Source organism: Euwallacea similis, chromosome 6 (assembly GCF_039881205.1).
Source record: "Euwallacea similis isolate ESF13 chromosome 6, ESF131.1, whole genome shotgun sequence".
Lineage (NCBI taxonomy): Eukaryota > Metazoa > Arthropoda > Insecta > Coleoptera > Curculionidae > Euwallacea > Euwallacea similis.
The window spans coordinates 4,900,868-4,923,981 of record NC_089614.1 but is presented as its reverse complement, the minus strand read 5'-3'; the positions used below and the strand labels follow the sequence as shown (position 1 = coordinate 4,923,981).

Here is a 23,114-nt window from a genome sequence, read left to right as displayed (position 1 = left end):
GCGACAAAACCAAAGAAACCTAAAAGTTGCGATAGCGCAGTACAAAAAAAAATTGGGGTGGAATGCATCTTCCACCCCAATTTTTTTTTGTACTAACCTGCATCGGCCTGAATACCATCCTATAAATTTTCCCGAACAACGCGTATATTCTTGGATTTAGTGTGCATTAAAAAATTTCATCGGATTGAATCTATGAAAAACTGAAGGTGCTAGGAAGTCAGAACACCTAAAATTTTGATACCCTGGTATCTTGGCAGCGACCCCTTTCTTGATAAAGTAACATGAAGAATCATACGTAGATGAATATTAGCATGTCATTCATTAACATTCCATTTGTATAAGTGATCCTGATATTGATCTGAGTATCTGCAAGCATTTTCCATAGTTCAGGTCAATTCTCAATTGACTCAAATGATTTCATCTGAAAAATAAAATTATGAAGAATTTGGGGTGAAAAAAGCTTCCCCTCTGAGTTATCCAGTAGATGAATTAAAAAGGTTATTATGGAAAATTTAAAAATAAATAGGTAATTAGAAACTCCATAAAAGCTATACTAAATCATTATTCTAATCTCTAATAAGAAATGTTCGAACGAGGAGTAAAAAAGCTTTTTGGTCTTTTCTTTGACAGGGGCACAATCTCCATCCTTGGCTGAAGATGGAGGACAAAAAAAGCGTCTCGTCCCGCATTTTTGTGGCTCCTACCCTTAAATTAATTAACGTGGAAGTCCAAGGAAATGCCGCAAACCGTCGGGAGGAAACAAGGTTAAAACGTGCGGGTGAAAAATCTTCAGTTATCGTGACTTTTACATTATTTATCAAGAAAAAAATACCCTCTTCTAGGAACATTTTTTCCGCATTAAAGACCGTGGAAACCAAACTTATTAAGGTAATTGTCAGAGAATCCATTACCTGTGCGAAAAAAAAAGGGGGAGAGGGGGCTTTTGGGTTTATGTGTGTATACGTTCACTGCGGAACTGAGTCATAAATTTCCAACTTCTCCCTGTCATATCGATTATTCGGCTAAACGTCATGTCGTCCGAACTGGTAGCACAATATAATTCAAACTGCAGAACACAAGGTGGATGTTTATCCTGAGAGAAATCGATTCGGAGCGTCTTCTATGCCTATATGAAAAAAATATATCCGAACTAACCAAAACAAAATGCAAATTTTGCATGGCATTTCAATGTTATAGTCTATTAACACAATTTTCAAATTGGAAAAACATTGACGATGCACGTCTCGCAAGAACTGGTTATTTATTGAATTTGACTATATATAGATGATTGCTAGAGGACCTAATAAAACAAATATCAATAGAGATAAATCTCCTTTTAAAGAATAGCCTAGTATTATAAGGGAAAACGCCTACATAATATATAAGACACAATATTTCGAGGCGTCGCAGACAATTGCTATATAAAAGTAAGTCTTCCTTTTGTGTAAAAGTTCCCTCTTTTTGTGGAAGTTTTCTTTTCAGTTTCCTGGGAAATTTAAATATAACGAAAGAGCTTAGAGGGGAATGTTCTAATTACTCAGAAAAGGAAAAGAGCATCTACATTGACCCTAATGGCATTTGTATCCGAATGCATTAAATGCTACAATTCAATTAGTAGATGGTTGTATTTTGACAAGTCACATATGCATAACTATTTGTAACAATTAACATTAATGCCCCATTAGAGCAACAGCGAGGTTTACTAAATGGTAGCAGTAACATAATACTCTGCTAAAATAAAGCGTATTTCGTATACACGTATACTTTACGTTCAAGTTAAAGTGGAATTTAAACCACTTATCTCCTATGGGATAATCCATGTAATCAATGTGAACAATACAGTTAAATAATAAGTAAAGATCGGAGATAAATCAGCTATGATTTTGTCAAAACCTGTAAGATTTGATATGCACGGCAATTACAAAAATAGGTAAAACGTTTTTAAACTTCTGGAGTATTTTTTGTGTAATGTTCCTGAACTATTTTAAATGCTTTTTTAAAAGGTTTTTTGGTGCGATAACCCGCGCACCCCTGACTTATAGAATCTTAGTTGTAAACATTAAGTTTCGGTCTTTTCAAACTCTCTGAAGTCATTGGAGAAACCTTTCCTGACGAAATAAATCAATTTTCTAACAGTATTTGTTTTTTGAGTTCGGCTTAATTTAGGTTAGTTCGGAAAGCAAATTATTTAATATTTAAATATTTTTGATTCATTTAAACAAATATTTTTACCCCTTTTTAAACAATCTTCAGTGAAACCCTGACTTCTAGAAACTCACTCGTAAACTCACTTAAACCCCAAGATTTAAAGAAAAACCTCCGTCGTTTTCATGGATTTTCAAACTCTCTATTTCCGAAGACAGTAACGGAACTTTCCTTAAGGAAAAAAACCCCATTGATTTTGCCATTAATCATCCGTTAATTAAAAAAAACAGGGTCGAATTACGAAGGATTTTAAAACGTGTAAAGACAGATTAAAATTAATCTTTTGCACTGAATTATATATAATCATAAAACTGTTTTTGTAGAAAAGTTACGCCACTGATTAGTAATCCGCTACGAGATTCTTAAATTATAAAATTCGTAAATTTAAGAGCAGGGTTGTGGCACGTGGGGATTAAAATGGTTAAAAATACATTAAAATTTATCTGTGGTAGGAACTCTGTGATTTAAAAATTGAAAAAAACTTTTCTAGGCAATTTACTCCACTGGTTTTGTATATTTATGACGCTTAAATTCAGTTAAGCCAAATTACCAGACTGCTAATATAAAAACAAGGCCGAAGGAACTAAGAACGAAGAACTTAATTTAAATCATATTTAAAGAAATTATTCAACATTAGGATTTCTTTTATTTGATTTTAATGAAGTTTTTCACCTCCTTTTCAGCCCCTATTCTACTCGAACCCGACTTCGGGAGTGCTTACTTCTAAATTCTAAGATTTCAAGGTGAAGAATAATCAAACTTTCTAAAGACATCAGTCTTGGAGCCATTTCTAGACAATTTTAGCGATTTTTTTTAACAGAATGTCTTTTCATAGTTTTAGTAGGAACATTTTTTATCTCTTTTGAAAATAACGAGTCTAACTTCTGGCAGTTTAAAATGCCGGCCCAAACCCAGGAGAGATGCCGAAAATCTAATGTTTATTTAATAAAACACAGTATCCACCGATTTGTTAAATCTCGCTTCTCTCGAAAACTATTAGAGATTTCAACTTTCAACAGTACGTTTTTTAGGTAAAAATCTCCAAATCTAATATTTTCCCTATAAAATCGTTAATGAAGGTAAATACCAAAAAGTTTAAATACTTTTATGTACTGTATTACCCACCCCAGGAAAGATGTGGTAAATCCTTTAGAGAGATTCAGAAAGAACTTAAAAAGTTATAATAAATTACAAATAATTCATCTCGAAACGTTTCGAAAATAGTAATTAAAAAAACATCCTCAAGAACCAGCCTTTCACCCTGTATACCGAAAACGAAACGAAAAGAGAGAGAGAGAGAGACTTATAAGAGAATTTTATCAAAATGTTGATAAAATTATTGAAATGTCAAATAGTCAACCGCTTTTAATGAAATAAGGTTGCAAAAGTTTGCAAAGGTTGCAAAATTGTACTCCCTTAGTGGTGACCCAGTAGTAAAGTCGGCTGTACAAAATCTGGGTCGCAGGACTCGTTTGTGTCTGCGAAAGCAATCAAATACGCACCCTCAATTATTTGGCAAATTCGAAGGGAACAAAGGAAAAATAAGGCCAAAATAAAATATTTAATTCGATCAATTTTCAAACTTCATCAATTGCCAGCTGTTTCAATTTAGCGGATTTTATCAGTTGGATGCCATTAATCGATTGTCTTCAAATTGTGCACCTATACTATTTATTTGCAACAGGAAAACTGGAAGTAATTTCCTATTGATAATGTAACTTAAAAGTTACATTTTTTTTTAAATCACACAATTACCATAAACGCATTTCTACTAGCCCCACATGAGCGCAAATTCATCCGCATTAATTAATCTCAGTTATAATAGCAAACCTCCGGGAATGGGGCAATAAACAATAACCTACAAAGTGTTTAAGCTTTTCAGGAGGATCGATCCAGATAAATGTAATCCAGGGTCTAGTACGCGGAACTATATTAGGCATTCAACGCAAACTTTCTCCTTCCTGTCGAGGTGGTAGAGTGGAGAACCGTATAAATGAGTATTAAAAAAGCGATTTAAGGAGTTTCATTATGGCCAGGGTTTAGGGCATAAATCTTGGCTGGTGAAATAAATGGAGGTTTTGGGAAAGCGTGCTCCTACGCAAGAAGCATTAATGTGAATGCTGAAACGTATTAGTACTTGAGCAAAATCCGTAAGACGTCGCATTACTTATCTGACCAACTGAGCCATGTCACACACCCCTTGTTATCGTCACTGAAAATAAACACTATTGGGATGTTTTGTCGGGAATACGATCAGTGTTTCCAGATGTGAAGCCTGGAGGCACGTGTCCGATATTACAACAGACATGAAACAGTTTCGCTCACGTAAATACTACGTGACCATTAAAATGCTCTTTCAAAAAAGTAGGAAATTTCGATTTCTAAAAAAGCGCTTAATTAATACCGTAATTGTGCTTTTCAATATCGAAAAAAATCAATTGCTCTATCAGAATTGGCGAAACGCAGCTTTGTAATGTAAAAGGTCTTTTGTCAATTTTGATTTGCGAATTACACGGGAATGCCTGGGGAAATAAAAGTTTCAACATTTGATAAAGTGGTACAATAGAGAAGTATTCTGTGTTTCCTTTATCGAAAAGGAATATTTTTTTAGTTTCAGAACGTTGTTCGATTCGGGGTCCTATGTTCACATAGGATTTGTGTTACTTTTCCCTCTTTGATGGATTGTTGCGGCCTTCAAAAATGTATTACAAGAATAAAGAAAGTAACGTTTAGGAAAGCATTTTTAGATAAGAGTTACAATCTTCCAAATCCCTATTATAACGGCTTTACTCAATATTTCCCAGGCGCACCCAGATTGGATTATGGATTTTGATGGGCTTCTTTTTCAGAGGTCGGGATTTTCAACTTTACAGCTTTAGAGAATAAAGCTAAGAAGCACGTAAATAGCCAATTTATTATTTTTTCTCTTAATACATACAAGAGCTGATTCAAAGGAAGTACGGTTGGTTTATTTCCAGCTGCCAAATGACAACTCACAATTTAAGAATAATTGCTGGCAATTTGCGAAGTGGTTGTTGATGCAGATACGTGGACATAACACCCCTATTTAATTCCCCGCATTTATTCCCTAGCACGCAAGGGGTATATTTCAATTACACCCGGTTTAAAATAAATTCCACTACCTCTTTACGCGATTATCCTGAAAAGCTCATTTCAGTCCCAGATAGCTGGTTCTATTTTTATTATTCGTGCCTCGTTGATTGGAGCATCATGGTGATAAGGATATAATAAAGGGAGATCATTAAAACAAAACCTCAAACGAGCGGTGTAGTATTAGAGGCACGTCTGAGATTAATGTATCAGCCATTATCTATTTGTCAAATGTTTGATGCTAAACGGTAAATGATTTAAGCACCGCCCTACGTTTACGGCTCACCGCCTACTGCAACGTATTTTTTCAAAGACCCCCGTTATCGTAAATGTCCATTTTGTGGGCGGATGATACTTCAGTTGTGTTATCATCAAATGCTGAATAATTTACACATGGCAAAAACCCATTACCTGATGATACGATTGTTGGATTAGGCCGCTTGTCTGGTAAAAGTTTTTCGGTAACCCTCTGATCCTCATTGTCAGCACTAAAACTACTGAAATTGTTCCCTTCGTCTTTAGTCTCACTGAAACTATTATAATTGCCTGGATCTTCTGCCCGAGTCACATTAAACCTTTCCGGCATCGCAAGCGCGCTGAAGTCACTTTACTCCCCCGCAAGTTATGTATTAATTGTAAGAAGCGCGCTTATTTGAATTTAAAAACGAATAACTTGCCAAAGCTGCCAACTTCCTGATGCAGCACTAAACACCGGCTGGAAAACAGTTTACTGTACCCCGCACTGGAAGCTAAATGGTATTTATAAGATTAAGATTAATGTTTTGTGGCGACATCTACCAGTCATTACCGTGATAATAGATAAAATGTGATGGACCGCCATCTAGTGCGAAAAGATTAAAGTTGTGATAAAGAGTTTTCTATGATTTTTTATTGATCAGTTTGGTTCCAATAATTTCAAAGTTACTGTTTTAGTATGGTAAAAATTATCTACAGGGTATCCAATATAAAGATGTTCAGCATGGGCATTTCGTAAACGGTAAAGATGCAGCCTTAATTGAATAGAAGAAAAGGTGCGTATTAAGGGAGTAATTTCACGGTGCGACCAGATTTATAAGATTATTTTTGGTTTTTCAGTTATTTCGGAGACAAAAATTTTGAATCGAATGTAGACCCTAAGAAAAAAATGTATCGGAGTAATATCTGGAGAACGGACTGGCCAACGATGTTCCGAGTGAGTGCCTATCCTTCTAGGAAACATAACATACGGGTACGGAGTCCTATTGGAACCAACAGTTATGACACACGTTATTTCCAAAGCGATGTTGGTGATACACAATCGTATATGATATAAATATTTTTATTTTATTTTTTAGTCTCCGAACTGAAATTTCAACCAACAGAATTTAGTTTTTGTCTGGAATTTTAAACTATATACCTTTTTAAATCATAGAATATATGTCTGCTTCGAATTAATGATTTTTAAAATCTTTTGTATTGCGAATTGAAACCATAGAATTTGGTTTTCTGTTGCAGATATTGTAATTGTAAACTTTTAACAGTACCACACAATTTCCAATTTGGACACAAACACAAAACCTATATCTACTCCAACACCGGTTTTTAGATTTGTTTTCTCTGATATTAACATACACTTACCATTAAAAAAGGTCAAGATATCTCTCATTTGTGAATCAAATTGTTCACTCATTTTACCTCTTGTATGTTTAACATTAAAACACGACTGTCCCGAAATTCGGTTCACCAATTACGGTCTTTTCTTATCTCTACCCTTAGCTAATGGTTGTTAGATTATCATTGTAAACAAAGTTCGAGTTCAACGTATTTATAGAATTTATTTAAAGAAAATTTACACATTAAAAAGTACAACAAAAATATTGCTTTCAAAAAGGAAATTTAACAGCCGTGTTACCACAACACGTAACTTGACACAGAAGGTATTTTTCTATATTATGTGGTAAAAATTTCCTATTATAATCTTCAATAAACTGTGTAAAGATTGTATAGTTGAGCATTACAGATCTAAGGGTAAGAATACCTACACATCTTCAAAATATGACTATAATGGCGATGGAGTGGTTGATTTAAGTATGGCTCTCTCTCTCACTGGAAATTTAAGTACTGTAAATTTTTCTTTTAAGATAACAATATTAAAAACGACAATTAAAGCAAATAGTTGCACATATATGATCAAATATAGATAAACAAGCAAAATTGAACACTTAAAATATACAAATACGTAATTTCACGCCTCGCAGGCGCCATATTTCAAAGATATTCCTCTATTACTAAACTTTAATTTCAAAATCAAATCAAGACTCACAGAAATGAAATTGAAGTTCAAGTTCCTAGTACTGCTGCTAGAAAAGAAAAGGTACTTAAACCAGGCAAGAAAATTATTCAGAAACTGAGATTCATTAAAATGTGTATCATGCTGGGCAGTACTAGGAAATTGACTCATCCAACACTATAACGAACCATTATTAGACTAGTCCAAAAATATTCTAAGTCAAATTGTTAGTTTGCAAATACGCAGAAGCCGAACTGAGAAGCCCCAAACGGTGTTTTTGCTTCCTCTGCTCAGCCATCTGCTCCTTTAGCTCCATAAGCTGGCTCGACAAATTTTTAACCAAGGTCTGAGTGCCTTCTAAAACAGTTTGCAAACTTCGGAGCTCTATTTGTTCTCCATCTCCTTCAACTGCAGCCAATGACTTGGCCTGCAAGCGTGGGAACCAGTCCAAATTCAGAGACTTTACAAGGGAGGAGACGTAACTCTCGGGTCCGGTAAATTCCGTCGGATCTTTCACCCTTATCAGAACTATGAAGTACAGGTAGTGCCACATATTGTGCTCTCGTTTAATGTGTTCCTCGAAACTCACGGTTTTGTTATCAAAAGCTGATCTGTTTAATCCTGCGAAATATAAATATGCAATGTCGTACATAATCTATGCTTAATATGAAATATTTTTCTTCAGAAACTAATCAAGTGCGTAAAGTAACTTTTTACTACCCGCCGATTGCAGTAAACAAGCGACGCGAAGCGAAATTTAATCAGCTAACGGGTGAGGTAAAGTATAGCTTCTAGCGCATTTTAAATACAATGTTTTTAGTACGTATATATTTCTGCTAACTTCCCACAAAGTGAAAATTATGAATTATACAACTCACCATTACAATCTTCTAAATACCAATAATTGCAGTGTTAGTTATATCTAATTCACCGATTGAATTTTATAGATTCATCCCCCAAATTAGAGTTAATGATGCGTGAATTAAAGTTCACGACGCGCGGTATAGAGTTAATAATATCGATTGAATTCAAAAAATCACTTACCACAAATAAAACATGTGTTCTTTAAGATCAGTTCTTTCTGTTGCTTCTCAGATCTAAGATCGGCAAATGTATCAATAATCACACCAAAAATTAGGTTAAGTACGATAATTATCACAACAAAGAAGAAGAGCAAATCGTAAACTACTCTAGGAACGAATAGTGACTCCTAAAAACAATATTTTTAAACCTTTATTTTTAAGACTTTCGAAAAAATTCACCTCATTACTAGGGGCTCTCAGAATATCTCCAATCCCTCCGCCATTACGCAAGCCCTGATTTAAAGTAGTGATAATGCACATCCTTAAAGAATCACAGGCTCGTTCCTTCTTTTCTTCCCCCGGGTCTATAAGCTCACAATATTCATGGGAGGCGTCTTCTTTATAAATTTTGCCAGTTAATTCAGAAATTTTCTCACACGTTTCATCTGAAAATCGCCTCAGAATTCTACCTGTTAATTTCAAATAACAAACCTCACCATCCTTCTTTTTAACGCTGACAATGAAGTCATCCCTAAAGAACATATAGCCAATAATAGAGAACATGTACACCAAAATTAGGGCTAGAACTGCGGTTAAAATTATAGAACGACCATTTCTTGTCACTGAACGAATGACATTTAATAACGTCTCCTCTCTATAGACCACGTCAAAGAGCTAAAAAAAATCAATCACGTACAAATCTACTTTATAAGTTCTTAAGTAAAATGTTCTTACCAAAAATGAATAAAAAAATGGATGTATCACTAATCCCATCATACAAAACACTAAATAAGTTAGGTGATAAACCAATTCGGCATCAGTCAATATTTGCTGATATGTCTTTGTAAGGGTGCCATGATTGCCCATAATACTGACTAGATGAATTCCCTTTAAAACAATAGTGACTGATCCTAACAACCACAAAGTGGGTTCTGGGCCTAAAGAGTAAATTAGCCTTAGTATCGTTGAAGCTACTAAAGTCCGTATTCCTGTTTCCCTAGGTAGCGTAATTACTATGGCTGACGACACTAGCATGGCAATCCATATTAGTACTGAGATTGTCGAACTTATTTCTGAAATTGTATTAATCAGAAATTTGGAGTTATTTCATTAAAAGTACTTACGCGGCATAATATCCTCGAAAGGATAGAAACAAGCTACTATGAGATTAATTAGTACGGCACAATTAAACAGAATATTACTCCATAAGGACATGTAACTGCTTACCCAAAACAGTACAGGTTGAGCTGAAATATTCATAAATTAACCACAAACCAAAAACCTTTCAAAAACACTCTTACCTCTTAACTTCTTCTGCCAGTTCATTTCATTAAACATATCATCAGTCCTTTCAAAGAAATCAGCAACTTTGGACCCTTGATCGTCCCTCTCGGCTATGTTCAGTACCCTAATTTTGGTATCCTTAGTTATGTATTCACATATTTCCGGAATAGGAAACACGATTTGCTCTAGAGTGCGGTCATGCCTGACTATTTCTATCTCTGCAGTGTGAGTATTATAGTATTCCAGTGCTTTTTGGACTTTGGGGTCCACTGCATCTGCAGGTCTCATCCAATTGGCCAGCTGTTTATGGTGTTGAGCCAATTGATGGCAGAGAATGTAAATATTGTGCCCTACATCCTTAGGTGATACCACGTCATCCACATTAGGATCATCCAAATCATCTTCATCTTCATTAGTTTCCTGATGAAATGCCTTACATGCAACTTCAACTAATTGCTTTGGATTCATATTCGATAATATCCTTTCAGCATTTTCATTATCGCCTCTGCTCTCCATTATAGCAAGAAGTAATTTTGAGGCGTTATTCTTCAACTCCAGAACCAAATCCATCCTAGATTTCCCCAAAGGGTTAATGTCGTTAAGAATTAACGCAGTTACAATATCTAAACCACTGGACTCGTGAGTGGCTATACAGTTTTGATTGTCATGGCAAGGTCCCTGGCAATATTCAGTTAAAGTTTCTAGAGTTTGATTAATCAGAGCCACGTTATTTTCGTTGATATAGAGACCCAATAAGCCTAATCCTCCAGTAGTTGAACCACAGATACAGTCCAAGAACATGAGAGTTTCAGACACTAAATTGTAGTTGGTTTTGTTGTTCTGATTCCTAAGCAAGTTCTGTAGTTTTGGATTATGGTTCTCGCAAAGTAGTTGCAGGAATCTCAAAATCGGTTGCATGATTAAAACCTTGTTTGATAACCCAGTGGGCTCATCTCTTTCACGATGTCTTTCTAATTTTTCTGCTAACAAATCCTCGAAAGCGCTGGCAGAGCTAGATATTAAATTATCATCTCCTACGACCATATTTCTATTATGAGCATAGGCTTGAGAAGTCGACTCTGCAGCTCTATTCAACTCCTCCCTTAATTCATCACTTATCAAAATCCCATTACTTTTGCCTTGCTTCTTTGAAAATTTATCTAGTTCTTTGCAATCCTGCTTATCATCATGGGCCTTTGCAGCCATATCAGAGGTATTCACGCTCACCGTAGATTTTATTTCCGATTGAGAGTCACGCATTTTATCATAAAATACCTATAGTGGATTTGTAGTTAGCTTCGGATAAATGGAAATACTAAGAACTTGCCTTGAAAAATGACTGACTCAGGTCACCCCCTAAAAGCTTGTTGAACATACTTTTCTGGATAATAGAATTTCCCCCTTCTAAAAGGGCTATTCCTAATTCAACCGCTTCTTCGAAAATAGAAGGGGAATTGACGGATTTTATTACTAGCTCTACTACCAAATCAGAGGCGCCTTCTTTGTCTAAGTGGACTTGGACATCGTGGAGAGTTTGGCCAGCTCTGCTAATTATTTTTGCTAAGAGAAGTTCACATAAAATTTCCAATAAAATTCTCAATAAAAATTTACAAAATATGGGATAATAACTGATTGAATCGTAGAAGTTGTAGCCTTAGAAAGTGATAAAAAAACAACTACAATAACATTTTTCCAATGCAATATTTGGAAATATTGCAAATCGGAATGGGGTATGCTTTTTAGGACACATGTTCATAGGAACTTCTTCTTATTACTTTCCAAGAAATTATCTCACAAAATATATTCACCTGTTATTCTCAGACATCCTGTATACAACAATCGACGTTTTTTTAGAAATAAAATTATAAATAAATATTAAAATATTACCTCCAGGTCCATGGGTTACTGTGACTTGATGAATAGCAACAGAAACACTGTCGTGAGTTTGCGTGAAATTCTTCCCAAAATACCGAGCTAAAAGGCTGTTTCGGAGTACTTCTCCCTTAAATTGAAGAAAATAGTGAAATTAAGATTTATTTATATCTAATTTTAAAGAGTTAACATCGAGAAATAGCATATAATAATAGGGGACAAATAAAAACACTTAAAGGATCACACCAAAGGGGGAAAAATACTATACCATAAGGGCTTTTGAGTCGTTTTCATTCTAAGCAGCGTTTAAAGAGAAATTTGTTATTAAGCTTAAACATTAAGTAAGTAGGAACTGACCTTTTCCCCGTAATCTGGATCAACCGCCATCATCTTGCGTAACGTCTTAAGAACTTTAACACATAACTTGTCTTCTTTCTCTTCCAGCAACTTCTCAGTATGTTTTATTAATCTGCAGACGTTTTCTCATTAAACTTCTAAATAATAAAGTAGGAAAGAACATACCTCCTTATAAACCCGCCACTTTCACACCTTTTTCTAGATTCAGTGCCATCAGGAAAAAGTAATTCAGGCCTGTATAAAACATCTACCAAAAGTGACAACTCTGATTGCACTAAAGGTTTTAATTGATCTTCCAAGAGAGAAACTATGTCTTGCAAACCTTCAATAATACTTCGGTCTAATCTCATTAGCTACAAGCAAAGGTATTTTCAATATGTTTGATGTGAAACCATGATTTATTACCGTGGACTGCGATCGTTCAATTTTTGGGGTTTTCGATGCAGTTAACCATTTGCTAGTTTGCCTAGTAAGAATACTAGCTTTGTTAAACATTGGAGTCACCTGACTTTCAAGGTCTAGGGGTATTGCAATGCCTCTATTTTTAGCTAGAATTTTTGATAATTTTAAAAGTAGAATATTTTTATGAGTGTCTTGAAATGAATCTTGAAATCAAAAAAGGCACTAACCAACTTCTGATAGCGTACGAATGCAGTTTTCAACATTAAAGCGTTGTGAGGCTGATAACCAAAGACACTGCGACACTCTGAACGCCGATTGCAGTAGCTGTACGAAAATTGGCTGTCTTGTCTGCAAAAATAAGCGATTTATGAGGAACGCAAGAGACCCACGAAACAACCAAGTCAAAGGAAACATTTCCGTTCAACCAAAAAACAAAGGGAAGTTGGAATAAGAATTATGCTATTACTCAAACAGCACACGACGTCTTTAAGACATTTAATATGCAACAATTCTAGGAAGGAACCAAAGTGTAATAGTACATTTTAGTAACATTATTATAGCTGTTAGTGTTACACCAAGGTGTTAAGTTTACACACATCAACAGTTGTTTATTTAGTTATTCAGTTCCAAACTCCAAGGACCGAACCTCAAAATAAGGACGTACTTTGTATACAAATTCATCTTATACACGCGTTGCTGTAGCATGGCGAATCTTAACAACGTCCTAGTACTATATGAGTATCTATATTCAAATCAACAAAAACAAGGTAATATAGGGCCTGATAAAATACACACAATGCCAGTCAAGTACAACTTGATTCAGCCACAACAGTTATTTACTTACATCAGAAGAAAAAGGAGTCTGTTTAAGTGGAGCGTTATTTGCAAACGGATCATACTCTTCGACGGTAGAATCAGTCCAATACACTCTCGCTTCATGCAGATGTTTCTAATAAGATATCCAAATGGAAACTTAAGTGTACACGACATTATTGAAACCGAATATTCGCTTTATTTATTTTAAAATTTAACAAAAACCGAAATTATATAGTGTGACAGTCTAAGGACAAATGAAAGAAATTCTCTTCATGAAGTACCCAAAAACAACATAGCATTGAGGCACTACCTAAGCCATAAAATTAAAATTTTAAACCCCCAATTCATGCCAAGGCAGAAGCTAAAAAGATAATGATACACTTACCTGAACTGTAGTACTCTGATCTGAAAATGGGCTTTTAAAAAAGGTGGTTATTAAATTCATGACGCAATTCGTAACGTGATTTTCCAAGGCTTTATCTGGATGCTTCCGATCGTTCGGAGCAGTAGCGATATCAGCCATATCCACCAAAAACGACTTCTCAAATAAGGTCCACATATGATTGCTTGTGTATATCTCTTTCATCTCGACCTCTGTGTCAATATAGCAGTGGTGTAAGAACCCTACGTAAGCTTCTTTAACTTCAGGAATGCAGTCCGGATGGGTCACCATAGCCACAATATCATCTAACGGCAATAAACTGTGGCACTTAATTTCAGTATAAACATTTTTCCCCATCGTGCAGCAAGCGAGCAGTTTGACAAGTTCTACGTGATATTTTAAAGGACTGCTTTCATCCATACAATGTCGTTCCGAGCGCATCATTTCAATAAAGTGGTTAAATGACGCCTTGTCATTATAAAATACCAAGACTTCTTCTCCTGCATTAATAAGCTTGAAAGAAAACAGTTGAGGACATTGAAGAAGGAAAATGATGAAAATACCTCTTGCATGACCATATCTTGGCACTTGCGTATGAACTGATTATCAGCTTTAACAATTGTTTGAAGGAATTTTAAGTACTGAACGTGACGACCATGTGTCTCTATAAATCGGACGAAGTCCTGTATTACTTTTTCGTTTTCCTCATTGCACAATGTAGGATTGTCTTGGAATATTGCACATACCGTCTGAGCTTCTCTTATCTAAGGATTCTCATATGTTATTATTACATAGGGCCGATTAATAAATTCCTACCCCAGGATTTAAAAACAAATCCAAATGTTTGTAAAGCAAAATTTGATTCTGCTGATTCCCCAAACAGAAGTTTTGCAAGAATTCATGTGCTAAGCGCATCAGTTCGTTCATCCTAATGTCTTCCTTTTCGTCATAAGGAACTTGCAATAAATCTAAAACGACCGTGTGAACTCCAACGTTCCTTAGGAGCCTCTGTTCGTGTTTCCTAGGCTTAACCAAAGGCTCTTCTTGAGTGCACAATTTATTCATTCTTATTAGAATCTGCTGTATTTTTTTGTACTCATCTGCTTGCTCCGGGTGCAAGGGTGGACCTACATCTAAATTAATAGCAGAACCTTTCTTTTCTAGTGCACTCAACATTGGTGGTTTAGGTAGAGGTGCGTCGTCTTCTTCTTCTTTATTTTTCTTGCCTGTGCCTAAATTGATATTTAAACACAAATAAACTGATCAACCAAGTTATGGCAATAAAAAAACATACCAGTTCCATGCTCGTCACTTTTTGCTTTATACACCCACAACTCAGACTTTTCAACACTCTGCCTCAATACATCCAAATCAGCTTTAATTTGCTTATAAGACTCCACATCACTATCAGATACCAACAATTGCACTTGTCTAAAAGACTGGAGGACTTCCTGTCTCTGACTGAAATGCCTGTTGAGATTGCAGTGATAAATATTGTTTTACATTCTTTTAACAAGAAAATATACCTAAAAAGCAAATGTAAAGCTCCAGAAACCAATGGGGGATAATCGTGCATTGTTAAATGTAACAGAACCCGGAGAAAGGTTCGACCCCCATGACCATCTAAATCAAGCACTGCACACTCTTCACTACTTCCAAATATGCCTTCGGCTTGGCTGCCTATGAGCTCTAAATCGATATTCTTCTGGCCCAAATTAACGTTGCCTCCACTGTTTTTCTCCGACTCATCAAATTCACGCTTAAATATGCTCAAGAGGCAGCTTATTCTGTAATCCAAACGGACGTCCAATATGAACTGAAAGTATACGTATTGCTATAATGTTCCGTGCTCTGATATTTATGCAAATACCTCTAAAATTTCTATAATTTTTAGCTTAGTGTCCATAACTAAAGGATATTCTTTATGATAAATCGACTTGGCGTGATTGCTGCTGTTTGAAGTGGCTAAAGTTCTACCACTGGGCCCTAGAGTAAGGGATGTCATCACAGCTCCCATGTCTCCAATAGTTCGAAGAACGCCTCCTTCAGCTGCAACAACATAATCAATATAAATTTTACTTAAATATTGAGTATCTGTTGGTCTGTACAAAACCTTATACCATTTAACACGATTTGACTTAATCCAAAAGTTGACAATTTTCAAAATAGGAGTGATTTTTCCAACGTTTATATATAATATATATACATAAACGTAATAAAATATCTTTGACTTCATATATTTCGAAAACCGTGATCCTTTGGATTAAGGTAAGTTGAGCTAAATCGTCGTATATCGACCTCAGGAGTTTGTAGTAGAATTTTGTACAGATGATTTAGATACATCCTGTACGTAAAGCACATAAACACATCAAAGATCTACCTTTAAGACTTTTCGTCACGTTCAGCTATTCAAATTGAAGATACTTTAAAATAACTTCTCCCTAGTTTATATTATATTAATTTGAAACTACTCACAATCAATTTCCCCAACAGGTATTCTTCCATCGACTAAATCCGACTCGGCAACACAATCCAAAATACTTAAAAGGGTTTTGGTTAGTTCAAGCAAATCAGAAAAACTATAAAAACCAAAGTATATTAATTCTCTAGCCAGTTTAACCACCTAAAATCACACGTGTATTGGCAAGAGTGAGAGTAAAAACCCAACAAAAAACAACCTCAAAAGTGAGTTTATTCTGTTCCTGATCGGCGAACGACCACATTTTGGCTACTACATTGCAAAGATAACCGCCAACAAAAGATATGGTAGAAGAAAACTTCGCACGAACTGCTTCTTTATTGGGATCAGGCATTTTGTTGCAGTCGTAACTAAAATCAAGAAACTTTCATCTGCTACTCCGATGGAATTTCCTGTCTGGTTTTAGAAAAACCACCACTACATGCATTAAAATTTCACTCCAAACAACTACTTACTCATTTATCGACATCTGCGAAGGGATTTCTGACCAAAGTCTGGCATACTTGACAGGAGTAACCGGTTCTTGAGGGTCTCTATCAACGTGTAAGTGCAGCATCAACCTGCAAAATGAGGCGCGCAAATCGAAACTGACATTTTCATCAGCCATGCACTTTAAAATCAACTCAATATCCAGGTGAGGCGACAAGTTATTTAAAGCCAAATATTGTCGGTTAAGACACATGTTGGAAAAAAGGTCCAATTGGTGTCGATAATAATCCAGAATAGCCTGATCTTCCTTACTTCCCAGTTTGGCTTTGGCACACAGATCTGTGAGTGCCATTTGTTTTTGTCCGGCATTCCATACGAGCATCACTTGGTTCTCTTCAACCACTGTTAACAACTGGTCAATACCCTCTTCAAGGAGATTTTCATCCTCCTCAGCAAATTCCTGCAACTCCACCTGCATAAGCCTGGTCTCTATTAAAATATCCGAGTTCTTTAAACTCAAGACGCTTTTGCATATCAACTCTTGCGTGACTGGTATGGCTTTCTTATTTGAAATGCACAGATCCGATAAATAATCCAAAAATCTGCTTTCCCAATTATTCATATTTTTCCTCACTAATCCCACAAAAGTTTCAATTTCTGCAGGGGTTATGTGCTTTTCTAACAATTTCCTATTGTTGTGAAGAAGAGCTGTAATGGTATCTTCGGCCAAGATGTCGTAGCCGATCTGCTTCTGCATGAAACCGAAGTGTTTTGCTATATATTCCTGATTCTTTCTGTAATCCTGCTGACTGAGCCTTAAAATACGATAGCACAAGCGAAATATGTACTTGTAAGGTGCGTGACGAGGATCGTTAAGCTCGTCTATTTTAAGAAACGCAGTTTCTCCTTTTTGCTCCAGAAAAGGCCCCTGAGAAATAAGTGAAAATACTTGTGAGATAATAAAAAGTTTACCTTACCTGCAAGATATTAAACAGTTGCTTTAAAATAACCTGTTCTCTCAAAAGCTTTTGCCGGTCCCTATTAGGATTAGTGACCACTAACTCTAAGGCTTCAGTTTTATTTTGCTCGTTTTCTAATTCGGCTACGAAATATACTATGTCTTGCAAAAGAGTAGTCAACGATCTAAAAAAATGTTCCATAAAAAAAAAAATTGCGCGTTAAATTCACAAACCTCCGCTCGCTATGAGAGATGGTTCCATTAGCCAATTTGACCGACAAAGCAGACAACAATTTACAAGCATCATTCGCAAAATCCAGATCGCGTACTTCCTCCGGCGACACAGGAATCAAGGCAAAAGCCTCCTTATCTTCTTTTCTTAATGCACATCCTACTTTCGACATAACCGGTTTCTCCTCGTCTTTATCAATAGGTATAGTGGTAGAGTGGACCCAAGTGTCCGTGAAAATATGATGCAGCCTAACGTAACTTGACTGGGGCACCAACGAGTCGGCTGGGGGTAAATTTGTGGGCCCCAGTTCGAAAAGGGAAGTGATTTCATTTCTCTCAAATGGGTGGCTAACCGGGACCAAATAGTATTTGGCATTTTCTGCAGACGTGTCAAAATCATCAGGATCTAGAGAAGCTGCCAAATATTGACCAGTGGCTAAATGCTTGAAACGGTATAAGGAATCCCAGTGGCCTGCACCTCCTCGGCAAGGATCATTTTGGACTACTTCGATTTCCCATAAAGCTGAAATTATGCCGTTTTTTGTATTCCTTAACAGTAAGAGGACAGGAGGACATTTACAAATACAAATCACAATAAATGCGAACAAAAAATTATAATGTATTTAACAATGTAAACGCAGTCAATTTTATGGTAAATTACTCCTTTGCATACACAACCCACATTTGTACATCACTCTGTATAGTAGTTATGTTCACCACAAAAAAAAAGGAATTAACACTTCAAAGATTAATGGAATACTCACCTATATGAATATTAATCATAATTTTCCTAACTTGTCTTTCAATTATATTTACATTGAAGTATCATGTTTCTCTATATGCATCAATACGTTTTTCAATCTGCCTAAACTAAAGTGTTAAAAAAATCGTTTTGTGACTTGGAATAGAAAAATTATCACTTTAGTGTAGGCATAATTATTTTATTAACCATTTTGAATCTGAACAATTAAATAATAACATTTTCGGTAAAAAATTGATTGGTTGTCACTAAATTTCTGCTGAATGCTCGTAAGTTCAGCAGTGTGCCATTAATTTACTCTTACCTTCTTCCTTCCTTATTTTTAGATGAAGAATAAAACTAATACCAACTTACAACCATCCCTATTAGGAGAAAAGGCACCAACGTAGTTTGTTTAACTAAGAAACTATAAGTCTATTAAAAAATGTTTTCTAAGCAGAAATTGAGTAAAGTTTGATCAACTATTCGTTCGGTAGCCCCACGGGCCTATGTTAAATTTTAAGAATACTTTGGAGCACGTACTCCATCTAGCTACGTTCTTTACTGCTGCTGTTCTTACTAGCTGCATTCTTGCGTCTTTTCCCTATATGTTAAGCGTATGCCATACCTTTGGTACTTCCTTGTTATTCAAGTAAAAAAAAAACCTTGACAAGTAGGTTTTTATGACACTCTCGGTGTACTCTTAAAATTGGAGATAATAATACTCATACACATTTATTTTTCACGTAAAATTACAAAATAATTTACAATCATCAAATATATGATGATCATGCTATTAAACTTTAAAAATTATATTTAAAACAACATTAAAAACAAAAACTACACATTGCTACACATGAAAAATGTATTAAAAGTATAACAATTTATCTTACCGAAAATGACCCTAACAGCATTCTCAAATCTTCTCCCTGACAACGATTTACATTCTGCAGAAAGACATTGGAAAACTTTATTCTCTAGCAGCCTGGTCCATCGCCATACCTATTCAGCCCCATACAATCTGGCACCAACTGTGCATTAATTCTAGTGTTATTGAAATATATGTTTTAGTGAGTTGTGTACCGACTTACGTTCTTCCCAACATAGCACAGACACTGATTCACATAAAGAGATGAAAAGGAAAGAATGTAGAGAATATTTCATCTTGAGAACGTCCAAAAACGCGCCTCTTGACACACTTTGAAGAACAAATGATAATTTGAAGGTGAAATAATTTATATGCACGTTCCATTTAAGTTTCTCATCCACGAATGTAGCAAGAAAACCGTTGTCCTCAAAATAGCTTACTATTTATAAAAATCATCCACTTCTCCACAACTTTATAAATAAATGGTAGCAGAGGGATGGGACAATCATTCTCGCATAAGTTGCGATCACCCTTTTGTATAAGTGAAACAATTTAATTGCTTATACTTCTTATTACTCTCACATTAATGCTAGATGTAGTACCAAAAAAACTTTTACAGATAACCTACCATTTCAGATAATTTGAATTATGTAAGTACTTACTTAACAGGGAGGATGGGCAGATCGCAAGGACTAGTTTCTAACGCATTTGGAATATCTCTTCTAATAATTTATGTTTTACACTTTTATTTAAAGAAAATGACACAAAAAATTCTATCATAACAAAAATTATCATTGCATTTGATGGATATGAAAAACAGAACAAAGACGCACTGCAGAGCATAAGAGACACAGGTCCTATTTCAACCAGGGCGTTAAGTAATTGATTTTTATTTAGTTAGATTTCAAAACTTATGAATCATGGATATGGTGAAACATGATATTACAATGAAATTATATCAGAAAATGAATGAAAATTGAAGAAAAGTTAATATTTGATAAAATGTTAAATTGGGTAAGAGTAAAAATGCAGATAAAATAATTAGAACTTAAAACGATCTTTAGCTTTATGCTAATTTCATGTGATGTCTGGTCTATTAATATACCAATTTATTTACAAGGTTACATTTCATTGTTTTCATGTAAGTAAAAAATTTTCAGACAACCGTCAATTATTCTTCTTACCTTTACTGCTAGTTGCTGCCGTGGCACTTGTACGCCCTGTGGTTCTCAAAAAAACATGGGAATGTTTCTTGTAATCATCCACAGTTAGAAATTTCTCTTGCTCTGTATGGAACAAACGCACTACATCGCCTCCTTTAAGAATATTGTCTTGGTTTTCTTTATAATCTAGGAAAAGTGTAATTTTCCATGAGGTGTTTCCATTCACCACATTTACCTAAATCGCAGTAATTTATCTAAACATTTTTTGCAAAGTAAAGGAACTTACTTCCTTGCAACCAACATTGTCAACTAATTCATGATTGGCAGCTACATGCAACAGCTGCTGACCTGGACCCACAGGGTTCAATATAACTTTATCACCTAAAACTATGTTATCTCCTGTCGATCGAAGCTTGTAAAAGGGGTGTATGTAAAACCATGAGCCTTCATTCCCATTCCCATCCAAATACACTCTAATAGCATTTTTTTCCAACAATGCTGGTAGTTTTTTGTTTACTGTTAAGTACTTGTTTGATTTGAGGTGCAACAACTGCAATATTGGTTTTGGTAAATTTGGTTTTAAGGTTAAAGCTAATATGGATGTTATATGTACCTGAACAACATTTCCATAGAGCACATTTGTCCCATTCTCTTTTTTATTTTCAGCCTCATTTTGTTTTTTTTCAATCTCTGCTGCATGCTAATTGAGGAATTTTATATGTAAAAACTTGTGTATGTTAAACTGAATTATAAAATAAAATTACTCACATGTAACCTCTTCAGTAGGCTGGTGTCAGTGTTTGACCCCATGCTTTGCTTGGCAGCCTTCCAGAATTGTTTCTGGGCAGAATACCTGTTCATGGGACATATTTTGAACAGGCAATCGCGGAATTTCTTGGGAGGGTTTAGCAGATCTCCAGCTTCAGGGCATACTACACACCTATCATCTACCAACCTATATTAATAGTACTGAAATTAATACAGCAGAAACAGACCGTGGAGTTTGGACTGATAAGAAAACTTCTTTCAGAAACAAAATTACAATTACAGTAATTGTTGTGAATCTCAGTATACTTACCCCAAAGTACTTAAAAATCCAGACACAGTTCCTTCAGCATATAAAGAGACAATATCCCCTATGTGAAGGACATTGCCACCTGTTTCCACCATGATTTCAATGGATCTATTCGGGTAGTGTTATTGGTTGCTTATTGGTTCTATAAATACAAACACAGTCTAAATTTGTTATTTGTTTAAAGAGATTAGAATGTTTATTTCCAGTTCCCTATAATATGTAAAGTGTATGTGAACTTGGAGTAGGTTTTAACAAGTCATCTTTTGAGAACGTCCATGGAAAGTAATTGTTCTAAACGTCTGCATTCCCTGCCTAGAGGAGATTATTACATTCTCTGCATGTACGGCTTTAAAAGGGTGTGATCGGAAACTTTACAGGACTTCGGGAGGCTGGAAGGAATATTATGCTAAATAAAGGTTAGGGTTTGTAGGTTACACTTACACATCTTGTTTTTAGAAAGTTTCCCATTTCGAAGCCATTTGTGTATATTCTGCGCTCTTACTTACACAATAGATAGGATAATCAATGATCACCAGAACGGTGCTATTAATTTTAAGGAGAATATGTTCGAAAACTTGTTAACTTGTTTGCATTAATTAACATATAAGTTGACACAAAACACAAAATCCGTCCCACATCTATACCCCGTGTTAAATGTTGATACACTGTCCATTGTTGCCATTCACCAGAATGTCCACCATTTGTTTAAGGCAATCTAGCTAGATCTGCAACTAAAGTTAAAAACTGGGAACGTTGGTTAATGAGTACCGCCCATCTTCAACCAACACAAATATACCTAATCAGCTGTTTAAGGCTAGGAACCATATGCAAGTCAGGATGTAGGCAACCCCACATACCCGACGCCCAGAACACGAGGGAGATTTTCAAATAGGCATCTTCCCATCCCATTAGTTAAACCGTTGTATCAGATTTAAAATAGATTGTCATTTGTTAGTAATCATATGTTACGATCCCTAACATATAAAGATACGGGGATTAGTACTAAAACTGCTACAAAAATATACAACGCCATCTGCAGGACGTCGGTAAACTACGTACACATACAGAGAGTGAATGCAATGGAACAAACTAAGCAGTACACATGCCGGAATAACATTATGGACACTTTTCATGTTAATATATTATCCAAATATAGAAAAACAAAGTAAAGAATTTGCTACTACTCGATCGCACATTTGCCTTTCTTGATCTCGACTCCCTATTTTCTGCTCTTACCTTTCCTTCTCAGTTCTCGGGGGAAATCCCAATTCAAAAGGGGATTCTCGGACGTTAGGCCATTTAGTAGCGTCGGTAGTAGTAACCTCGTTTGCCAGCACTTCATCCATAAACGGCTCTGTCAGTTTGCCCGGCATTATTTTATTGCTAACTCTAATATTATAATAGTTATGAACTATTAAATCTTCGACACATATAAACAACAGAGCGGATTGC

General features: G+C 35.5%; 2 protein-coding genes across 9 annotated transcripts in view; both read right to left on the bottom strand.

Moving 5' to 3' along the window:
- Positions 1-6,995, bottom strand: part of kcc (solute carrier family 12 member kcc) — a 63,749-nt gene extending 56,754 nt beyond the window's left edge. For both annotated transcript variants that reach the window (XM_066391146.1, XM_066391148.1), the window contains exons 1-2: positions 6,934-6,995; positions 5,728-6,065 (exon numbers count right to left, since the gene is read on the bottom strand). In XM_066391146.1, the coding sequence (XP_066247243.1) occupies positions 5,728-5,902 (175 nt within the window). In that variant the 5' untranslated portion in view covers positions 5,903-6,065; positions 6,934-6,995. The remainder of the gene's footprint in view (positions 1-5,727; positions 6,066-6,933) is intronic.
- Positions 6,996-7,110: 115 nt separating this feature from the next.
- On the bottom strand, positions 7,111-22,445 carry Itpr (Inositol 1,4,5,-trisphosphate receptor). 7 transcript variants are annotated; one of them, XM_066391141.1, is made up of 32 exons: positions 22,104-22,445; positions 21,666-21,804; positions 21,356-21,542; positions 21,201-21,287; positions 20,874-21,137; positions 20,609-20,822; positions 17,821-18,340; positions 17,606-17,771; positions 16,655-17,556; positions 16,399-16,549; positions 16,196-16,343; positions 15,591-15,769; positions 15,247-15,536; positions 15,015-15,190; positions 14,537-14,952; positions 14,284-14,484; positions 13,724-14,233; positions 13,367-13,471; positions 12,750-12,870; positions 12,526-12,668; positions 12,286-12,473; positions 12,121-12,232; positions 12,032-12,058; positions 11,779-11,893; positions 11,219-11,451; positions 9,909-11,166; positions 9,732-9,854; positions 9,343-9,680; positions 9,105-9,282; positions 8,848-9,053; positions 8,630-8,795; positions 7,111-8,206 (listed from the first exon to the last, which is right to left on the bottom strand). In XM_066391141.1, exons 2-32 carry the CDS (start codon positions 21,755-21,757, stop codon positions 7,800-7,802), a joined length of 8,223 nt encoding a protein of 2,740 aa, XP_066247238.1. In that variant the 5' UTR covers positions 21,758-21,804; positions 22,104-22,445; the 3' UTR covers positions 7,111-7,799. The 7 variants fall into 7 exon arrangements, with proteins under 7 accessions (XP_066247238.1, XP_066247236.1, XP_066247239.1 ...); XM_066391139.1 differs by having other exon boundaries at positions 8,848-9,282; XM_066391142.1 differs by lacking the exon at positions 12,032-12,058.
- Between the last annotated feature and the right edge of the window lie 669 nt (positions 22,446-23,114).